The 10,827-nt window shown below is 43.5% G+C and overlaps 1 protein-coding gene across 1 annotated transcript in view; it reads left to right on the forward strand.

The window, feature by feature from the left end:
- Positions 1–6,007, forward strand: part of LOC126777848 (calsyntenin-1) — a 185,610-nt gene extending 179,603 nt beyond the window's left edge. The window contains exons 10-17 of the mRNA XM_050501079.1: positions 1,448–1,628; positions 1,708–2,172; positions 2,493–2,677; positions 2,962–3,078; positions 3,236–3,325; positions 3,421–3,541; positions 3,617–3,907; positions 3,986–6,007. Of these exons, the coding sequence (XP_050357036.1) occupies positions 1,448–1,628; positions 1,708–2,172; positions 2,493–2,677; positions 2,962–3,078; positions 3,236–3,325; positions 3,421–3,541; positions 3,617–3,907; positions 3,986–4,053 (1,518 nt within the window). The 3' untranslated portion in view covers positions 4,054–6,007. The remainder of the gene's footprint in view (positions 1–1,447; positions 1,629–1,707; positions 2,173–2,492; positions 2,678–2,961; positions 3,079–3,235; positions 3,326–3,420; positions 3,542–3,616; positions 3,908–3,985) is intronic.
- Positions 6,008–10,827: the final 4,820 nt, after the last annotated feature.

The following is a 10,827-nucleotide window of genomic DNA, read 5'->3' on the forward strand; positions in this document are numbered from 1 at the left end:
GTTTACTCGTAAAGCCGAGATGGCCCAGTGGTAAGAACGCGTGAATCTTAACCGATGATCGTGGGTTCAAACCCGGGCAAGCACCACTGAATTTTCATGTGCTTAATTTGTGATTATAATTCATCTCGTGCTTTACGGTGAAGGAAAACATCGAGAGGAAACCTGCATGTATCTAATTTCACTGAAATACTGCCACATGTGTATTCTACCTATCCGCATTGGAGCAGCGTGGTGGAATAAGCCCCAAACCTTCTCCTTAAAAAGAGGAGAGGAGGCCTTTAGCCCAGCAGTGGGACATTCACAGGCTGTTGCGGTTCACTCGTTTAAGCAACAAATTTTGTTGACTAGGTAAATTATATGATCTCGGGACAAAAATTAATATGAACTGTTTACCTATCTTGGTATTTCTGGCGTATTTAAAAATGGAATCATACTTATTTACAACGATTGTCAATCATGAAGCTACCTATTTACATAACTACACTAACTTTATTCGTGGCTCGTAATCGTTGGCACTGAGTTCTTGTACATGTCGAAAATGATACGGGTGTAGCCCTTCTTTGTGAAGTAGATTCCACACAGTCCACTGAGATACAGGTCACACACGACAGATTAGATATTCGCGTAAGATCGATCGCTAGGCGCGCGTGCGGGAAAACAGACGTACGAACTTTACGGCGGCGCTCACCTGACTAATTGGCCGCGGGGCAGGTGTTGCGGGTGGCGAGCGGCACAGTACAACACCGCGCCGCACACGCCGCCGGCTTGTGTCCACACTTCATTTATTTAAATTTAAAATTATGTAAATTTGGTCAAAGATTAAGTACCTATTTTTTACATAATTCGAATGAGAATCATGTACCGAGTATCCTCCTTAAATATTGATGGTAATTAAGTCATATTCCAGAACAATCTTCAGAAGCAGAACGACCATATACAGGTATATGGTCGTTCTGCTTCTGTAGATTGTTCTTCGATCTGGTTGGCATTCGAATGTATTTTTACACAGAGGGATCGCAAACCACTTGGAATTCATTTTTAACCTTAGGAAATACGCAATATTTTCTGCCTTTCTTCGTTGAGTATAGACATAATACAACATTTACTGTCGTTTACTGAGGCGTGACGTCACGTGCAGGTGCCATGACACCCGCTGGTGTTTTCGAGCGAAATTCAAAATAGGTAAATGAATGCAGTTATTTGCGTTCACGGTTAGTTTATTACTGAAATAAAATTATTTTCAGTAATAGTAGACGCGTACCTACCTTATAAAAGGTTATTTCAAAATCAGTCATCATGCCTATTGAAGATTTCAAAGCAATTAATAACTAAAGAGTTGTTACAACCACCGAATATATTAATTAGATCAACATGTTATCTTTAAATCAGTCGTACTGCTACGTTTTATTGAGTAAATAATACAAGCGTCGGGACTGTGCGTCTCAAGGTATGCGACAACGAGTGGCACCACTACGCCGTGAACGTGCGCTTCCCGAACGTGGAACTGTTCGTGGACGGCGAGCCCTACCGCTCACCGGACGGCAAGGGCCCGGAGGTGATCGACGACTGGCCGCTGCACCCCGCGCACGGCGTCAACACCACCCTGGTCGTGGGGGCCTGCTGGCAAGGTAGGACACGCTGCGCGCCACGTGTGCCCGTACACACACGTGCGTGGACGACACACGTAACGGTGCACCGTCGGCGCAGGCACGGAGAGCGACATGAAGCACCACCTGCGCGGCTGGCTGGCGGGGCTGGGCGTGCGGGCGGGCGGCGTGCAGGCGGGCGGCGCGCTGCGCTGCGCGGCGCGCTGCCGCGAGGGGCTGTCGCTGGCGCCCGGCGTGTTCCTGCGCGCCGTGGCCGTGGAGGGCGACGGCGCCGCCGAGCTGGAGACGCTGCTGCGCCGCGTGGCCTACGGCGACGCGCGCGCCTTCCCCACGCCGGGCCGCCGCAACGTGCACCTCGCCACCACCATCACGTGCGACAACGGCCGCGTCATCGAGGCGCGCCCGGCCGAGTCCTACGTCATGGTGCTGGCCCCGCAGACGCCTACCATCCTGCTGAACGGTAGCGCGGACGCCGCGCGCGACTACGCCCACTTCAGAGCCGGCCTGCCCGTCTTCCCGGACCTGAGAGTGCAGGTCCTCGCCAGGTCCGGAGACGACGTTAGAGGTGAGATTTCGGTGCCAAAATATTCAATGTGTGGGACGTTGGATGCGACTCGCTCCAACTTCGACGTCTGCTCATATTACACGTAATGTAATACCGCTCTGAAATGGTACATTACACGACCTTATTTATTGAATTATCGTTAAAAAAAAGAAATGCAAATACTTGTATGTATTAACAACCTGGCTGTGGCCTCACCGATTATTATCTTGACCGAATTTCGAAACCCGGATTACTAGTTAGTTAGTTAGTTTACTAGTCTCCATCGAGAACGACTCCGCAGTCGCAACCGGTCAGTATGATGACTCATTTCGTGCCCGTAGAAGCGGAGAGCCAGAAGCTGGATTCATGCGTGGTGTCGGTGTACCCGGCGCTGAACCCCGACCACGAGTCGCTGTCCCTGCGCGGCGCCCCCCCCGGCGCCCCCCCCGTCGGCGACATCCGCGCCGCGCTCACGCGGGACGGCGTCAGCCTGACCGGCGCCGACTCCGTGCACAACTACCAGCAGGTGGGGGATGTGGCCGACTCACTGGGAAGTGATTCCTTCCACAACTAAAATATATCACAGTTTGCCTGTGATCGGTTTATGTATATGCTTATTCTTATATAATCTATATAATATTATCTGAATATCATATTTTAGTATATATTAAAAAGTAGAAGAAATTGATTTTCTATGATACAGAACTAAAAAAATAAAATACATTTCAAATCTAATATATGTATATATGAATAAATGTTCGAAAATCGTAGGGATAATATTATTATCATGAGATGAATCGTCCCATTCAGATACTCCGCGAGATCGAGTACAGCAACAAGAAGCCCGCCTACTATCTCAACCGCGTCTTCAAGCTGACCTGCTCCGAGCTCAACGGACGATTCACCAGCAACGAATACGTGCAGACCGTAAATAACACGCTAGACTATCAGAGCGCCCGCCGATACAATTCTTAACATAATTTTTCACATAAGTTGACAACTCAGTTGAAATTTATACAATACGATATCGCATACATCCAATCGTACTCCTCCAAGCTCTGGACCATTTTGACCTCATTCGCAGTTGACCGTCGTACATCCGCGAGCGGCCGGAGATGCGCATGCGCAGCGACCCTCCGGGCTGGCCGACAAGCTGGACGTCGCGAGGGATAAGGTGCGTTTTTTACAACCGTCCTACTCGATCGGGAGTCCGAGACAACGAATGCTCGCTTTTAATATGATACGATATCGACTGTAACCCCCCCGCAGTCCCCGGCGGGCCCGGCGCAGGCGCCGCGCGCGTTCGCCGCGCACGCGCTGCGCTCGGCGCACGCGGCCGAGCTGCCCGCCGCGCGCCTGCTCGAGCTGCGCCCGCGCGACCGCGCCTCGGGTGAGTGCCGCCCGCCCCGCCCCGCCCCGCGCCGCGCCGCCCCGCCCCGCCCGCTCTACGACTGACTGCCCGCAGGCAACGTGGCCGTGCTGATGGGCGCCGTGTGCGTGGGCGCCGTGCTGGTGCTGGCGGCGCTGGGCGTGGCCCGCGCGCGGTCCCGCCCCCGCGCCCCGCCGCGCTCCCCGCGCGCGCCCGACGGCGAGATGGCGTGGGACGACTCGGCGCTCACCATCACCGTGAACCCCATGGAGGACTCGCCGGCCGGCGCGCGCGCGGCGGGCCCGGCGCCGGCCGACAGCTCGGACGGCGACTCGTGCTCCGAGTCCGACTCCGAGCACGGCGACTCCTCGGACGACGACGAGGAAGGTACGGACGACGACGATTTTTGTTATTTCCAACTTACTCGTTGCGCATTAACGAGCGTGATATTCGCGTCCATTTCAGTTGTAGCGGGCAAGCAGCACAAGTACAGGAACATCAGCCAGCTGGAGTGGGACAACAGCACGATGTAATGCGCCCGCCGACCGCACTCTCCCCTCTCCCTCTCGCCCGCGCACGCTCTCGCTCGCTCTCGCCCCCGACCGCCGCCGAGGACACCCCGGCCCGCACCGGACCGCACCGGACCGCACGGTCGGCTTCCGACGATGTAATATACTTGTGAGAAATATGGCAGCGTCCCGCAGCCGCGGGGCTCGACGGCGGTCGTGCCCGAGTAGCCGAGACCTTTCTTAGCACTCTTTTATAATGGAATTGATTTTGTAGACAAATCGAACACAGAATTTTCTAAACGCAGAACGTTTTATCTAAATTTATTAAGGAAAGGCACAAATTAGTTAATCTAAATCGCATACTTTGACCGACATCTGTCCCGACGAAAGTGAACTCTATCAATGAGGCGCAAGGTTCACATTGCAATCGTAGACGTGATCGTGGGTGTATTATAACTTATAAGTAAGTCTCAAAATTGATCATATCAAGTTTATACGTAACGAAATACGATTCCCTCGCTTGCTTTCGTAGACTCTCCGGAGTCGCTGGGCTCTGGTACTCTATCCGTACCTATGTATCAAACAGTAGTCGTTATGTCGTATGGAGTAAGATGAGTTTAGTGTTAAGCGATAAAGTACTATGTATTATATATCTAATATAAGACGCTTCGCCCGATCGTTTCATTCTGAACGCCGTTTCAACGGCCATCGTTCATTTAACGCATTTATTTAGTACAACGCGGACCGACGGTCTGCGCATTTTACGTGACGGTACAAACGATTCACTCGTAGATTAATGTTTTATGATAACGGAATGTCCACTCTCACCCTTTACGAGCTTCTCGAACGAATCGGCTTAAATGTATATTAGGCACAGAGTTATTTGAAAACAAATAGATGTACTATAAACTATACACTTACTTATACCGACGATGTCGTTAGGATCAGCAACTATATTGTATAACTACATATAATTATATATATATTTTGAATGCGTTAAGGGATTTTTACTAACAGTTAGGTACTAAGTGGCTACGTGTTAGTGTCGCGGGGAGCCGCTAGCGTAAGAGTAGATAAGTTTCATCCTTCGTTTCGGCCCGGGTCGTCCGTCTCTGTCGCACGCGAGGGCCCGCATCGCTCCGTCTCCCTCGGGGGTTTGCATATCAGGATAGTTTGCCATATTAGAATAGAGTCCGACTGTATGTACGTCTGTACGACCACTGAGCAATCTTTGTAACATAATCATTGGTGTATCCGTCTCTAGTTGACGTCGAGTGTTGTTCGTTCTATCTCTTTCTATCGGAGTTGGACTTTTGTGTATTCGCACGTTGATTTTTAGGTGTAGTCTGTTAGTGGGTCACGGTACCGTGAGATATCAAATATCGTAGCTTTGTTAACGATTTGTAATTTTTGACAAATTTATATAAATTTGAACCTTAGTGTATTGCAAAATGGTTTAAAATCATGAAATCAATTGTAAACGTTTGTCAGAAATACATTCGAGGTGACGTGACGTCTAACAGATTATACGTCAGTGCGGGTTGCGGTTAGGGATCGATAAGATATTGCGATGGCAGTTTACATTATTTTTTGTGCCATTTAAATATTTTTACAACTATATCTCTGCAAGATCCTAAACGCAACGCGCCATTTTGTTTTCTATTGGTTATTTCGTTGAGTTTGCTTTTTACTCGACAACCGTCCAATGACCATTTCCCATTTTTTTTTATAGTTTTTAAGATCTGACTTTAAATTTTGGCCACAACTCAAAATAATAGCACAAAATGCAGGAGTTTTGATTTTTTTTTTCAAATATGTATTATAAGGTAGCTACTTATTTTACTTTTATATGATTACATAATTAATGTTTTTTTTTCATTATTTTGTATTTTTGCGGTATTATTACTGTATACTTAGATATCTTCTTTGATGTATGAATTATTATATTTTAGCTAAAAATAAAGTTGGTTTAAAATAATTGATGTTTTATTTAAATACCTGTTTGTTCTGACTCAGGAATTAAATTGCATAATTTATTTACATGAATATTTAATATGTTTCAAAATGTGTGTACTAATTACTGGTGAAATAAGAAACTACCATTGCTTATTACGATTCACAATGATTACATTTTATTACAACGCTTTCGGAATCCACCAAAGCGATAAGTTAGAAATGTTCAGTCTAGACACGTGGGTTAGCAATGTGGATTTATCCTCTCACATTAAATGCTCTTTAGCCACAATTGACAACAGTAAAAGTAATTATAATAAAGCAGTTTTAAAATTATTATCTGAACGGGCAATTACAGAAATATATTCTTCATTTTATCAAGTGTTTACAGATGCTTCGAAAGATAACTCTGATATTGGTGTTGCTTTTTATGACCCCCAAGCTAATACATCGTCGACATAGAGTAGATACTAAGATATCAGGAATGTGTGCAGAGCTATTAGGCATTGTGGAGGTTTTATCATACTGGTGGTAGGGCTTTGTGCAAGTTCGTCTGCGTAGGTACCACCCACTCATCAGATATTCTACCGCAAAACAGCAATACTTGATATTGTTGTGTTCCGGTTTGAAAGGTGAGTGAGCTAGTGTAATTACAGGCACAAGGGACATAAAATCTTAGTTGCCAAGGTTGGTGGCGCATTGGCTATAAGCGATGGTTGACATTTCTTACAATGCCAATGTCTAAGGGCGTTTGGTGACCACTTACCATCAGGTGGCCCATATGCTCGTCCACCTTCCTATTCTATAAAAAAATATATCAGTTCTATAGAATGTGATGGATTTGTAATCCTATCAGATTCTAAAACTGCTCTCCAGCATGTGGCTCGGTCTACCTCGACCTTTCGAGGAACTCCGATAGCCTATAGCATCTTGAAATCTATTCTAAGTTTCTCTCGTCAAAATAAAAAAGTAATGTTACAGTAGATACCTGCTCATATTGGCATAGAAAATAATGAAAAGTTTGATATACTAGCAAAAGATGCAGCACGAAATGGTATTTTCTACCATTGCCTGCCATATTATTCGGAATTATTATATCTGGCTAAAAGCCAGATTGTACAAATTTTGGAGAGAGTGTTTTGATGAGCGATCGCATACTAAGGGGGTCTGGTACAGAACAATGCAGCCTGGCCTATGGAAAAGTCTTTGGTTTGATGGTGCCAATATGACCTGGTCAATTGTTACAGTTCTTCGACTTCATTCCGGACACATTCCATTAAATGTTGACGAGCCGGTTGGCGTGGTTGGTAGATACTTGCCTTTCACGCCGAAGGTTGTGGGTTCGATTCCCACCCAGGACAGACATTTGTGTGCATAAACATGTCTGTTTGTCTTGAGTCTGGGTGTAATTATCTATATAAGTATGCATTTACAAAAGAAAAGTAGTATATGTAGTATATCAGTTGTCTGGTTTCCATCGTACAAGCTCTGTACAAGCTTAATTTAGGATAAGATGGCCGTGTGTGAAAAATGTCCCACGATATTATTATTATTATTAAATAACTTTGGTATCCTTATGGATAAAACACCCTCACCTAATTGCAGTATATGTAATATCATAGAAGACACGTATCATGTAATAATGGAGTGTGCTCGAAACGAAGCTGATAGAATATTTTTTTTACGTTTAATTAATTATTGCGGAGAGGTGGGGTCATGTAACAGTGTCCTCGCTGACCCTACATCAGAACCAGCGAAAGTTTGTACAAGCTAGTGAATGATCTTATTAAGAATAGATGTAATTAAACAATGTGTAAAGTTTAATATTCTGTAAGCACTATGAGGGCGGCATTGTCTTAAAGAAAAAACCCTCTTTAAAATAAATGGAAAAAAAAGAATATTTAAATGTTTGTTTGATAGCTTCAAACACTAAAACGCTCCGAGTCTTTTTAGAGACAAAGATCTATCACGTAGTGTCACTTTCGTTTATCACAAAAAATAAATGACTGCTTGGACTCTCTCCGGCCGGTCGGTCGTGTGTTAATGCTGTCCCATTAGATAATGATATCAAAGGAATAGATTACAGTATAACGCTGCGCAGTTGGCTCGTCTCCGTTGAGATTGGTCAATCAATCAATCAATCAATCAACAGCCAATCGTTGTCCACTGCTGAACATAGGCCTCTCCCAAGGTGCGCAACTGGGGGCCTTTTTTTGGGCGCATCTGCCATTTAGGGAGGGGTTTGCCCATACTCGCCGCGCTGGGCAGGCGTGTTGGCGAGCGCAGTAGGGGGTAAGATGTTTATGGGAGGGGGGACGCTGCTGCCCATCCCCCCTTTTCCCCGTCCCTCAGTCGCCTCTTACGACACCCACGGGATGAGATTGGGGGAGTACTATTCTAAGCCGGTACTCCACGGCATGGTCGCCGGAACCGAAATCTATCAGGACCATATAATCAAACTTGCTTATCTATATTGTAAGGGGAACCATTCACAAGATCACAAGCCAATAAACAAATTTAATAATCCTTTATTCAAGCCGGACTATACGGGCACTTTTAAATCGCCATGTTACAGTATTAAATTAAACGTAACACTAAGCCGGTTCGGAACATTAACTCCCACCGAGAAGAACCGGCAAAAAACTCAGCAAATTAACTTTTTACCGTTTTTATAAAAGAGTTAATTAAATAAAATTAAAGTTATATATATCCTGTTTGTAAGTCAACAAATACTAACTCAACTATGGAATATTTCCGAGTTATACATATTTACTTTCTTACGATAACTATTCTTGTCTCATCTTTAAAGTGTACATTTTCAGTACAGTACAGTAACGGCTTGTTAATGTCCCACTGCTGGGCTAAGGCCTCCTCTCCCTTTTTAGGAGAATTTTTTTAGCTTATTCCACCACGCTGCTCCAATGCGGATTGGTAGAATTCGCATGTGGCAGAATTTCAATGAAATTAGACACATGCAGGTTTCCTCATGATGTTTTCCTTCACCGTCTAGCACGAGACGAATTATAAACACAAATTAAGCACATGAAAATTCAGTAGTGCTTGCTCAGATTTGAACCCACAATCATTGGTTAAGATTCACGCGTCCTAACCACTAGGCCATCTCGGCTTATGTATGTACATTTTCATGTGAACAAATAATAATCGACCACTCGATAGTAACCCTTTTCTCAAGCCGCATTCCAGTTTGCATTTTAGAATTTAAAATTGTAAATGTTTTATGTGCTTATACATTTATAGCACTGTATTATTATATAGAGAACGGAACAACTTCTCACAATCAACACAACCGACTACGACGACGACCACAAATAAATAATTATAATTTAATTGATATTTTGCTATAACGGCGCTTATTTTTATAACTGCGTAGGAGGTATTATAATGCACAAACGTTAGCGCAAACACAGACACAGCATTATCTAATACTTCGCTCTCATAATCCGGTGAGACGCAGGACCAACGGCTTTACGTGCTTTTTGTCTTTGCCTCACCTGTCGATCTTTTGTAATACACATATATATATCATAACGGGGAAAACTATCCATTTAATGGCACTTTACTTTAAGGTTACAGTTTCAAACTCAGTAATTTTTTTCATTCAATTATTGGCATACCTACTTCGTCTAAATTTTTGCCAACTCGTATCAATAAATTATTGTGAGGTGCTAAATCTAATTGTAATATAAACATCAATAGACTTACCTATATATACTTTAAACTTTTAAAAATAAAATTGATACATATAGGTACAATTGACAGTTATTATATTTTCTACGACCTTAGTTCGATGGAATTGTAAGATAGTTAGTTAAATGTATTAATGCTTAGCGCACTCTATTGGTCGCTATCGTTACTATAACATAGGACGAAAACTTTAATGTCCATTCCGCTAAAACTTAAAATTAAACTTCATTCAGCGCCATCTCTCGGCAGTAACTACTTATACTTGACACTACTTGGCAGCTGGCAACGTTCTGGACACCTATGCTCTATAATAGGAGGTTCACTTATAGACAAACTCTTTGTAACAATGACTTCCTAGCAATTAAATGTAATAACATTATGTATTAAGTAAGTGTGGACACTCCCGTACCTCGAAAAGCACGTAAAGCCGTTGGTCCTGCGCCTAAACTCTTTGCGGTCGTGTCGGATATTTCTCCGCTACAATGGCGCACGAATCAATGTTTTTTCTTGTTGCTCATTCTTCACAAATTAATTCAAAGAAAGTTTTTCTTTTAATTAGATAATGCAAGATGATAATTATTACAAACATAGTGATATTTCTATCCGTAGTACACGTAATATGCAGTAGAAATTATTTAAAAAAAAATTAGACAAATACTATAAAGTTTTTATATTAATAAATAAAAATATATTGGCGTAAAAACGCTAATACATATCCCCCATATTATGTGTACCTAAATCTAAATAATTATCGAATGTTTGTTTCAATTACTTACGTAATTTCGAGTAAGTATACCTAAATAAAACAATAATAATACCTAATACAAACAAACAAAAGTTGGAGGTCACTTTTTGATCAACCATAAACTTATGATGGAGTTATACATAAGTGTACTTACTTTATTTAAGATTACCAGTTTTGCTTTATATTCGCTCTTAGCAAACATACCTCTCTCGATTAAGAAAATCAAGCTTTATAATAGTAGAGTCGCGAAAACAAGTCACCGCACAGCTGTTCTGTGTAAAGAAATCAATGTTATTATAACTAGGTCAGCCGAACTCCACATTCGAGGCTTATATAAATGGTCGTAGAGCTATATACCTGTTCACCTAGTTATATCGCGGTACGAGTAGATACCT

Source organism: Nymphalis io, chromosome 24 (genome assembly GCF_905147045.1).
Source record: "Nymphalis io chromosome 24, ilAglIoxx1.1, whole genome shotgun sequence".
Lineage (NCBI taxonomy): Eukaryota > Metazoa > Arthropoda > Insecta > Lepidoptera > Nymphalidae > Nymphalis > Nymphalis io.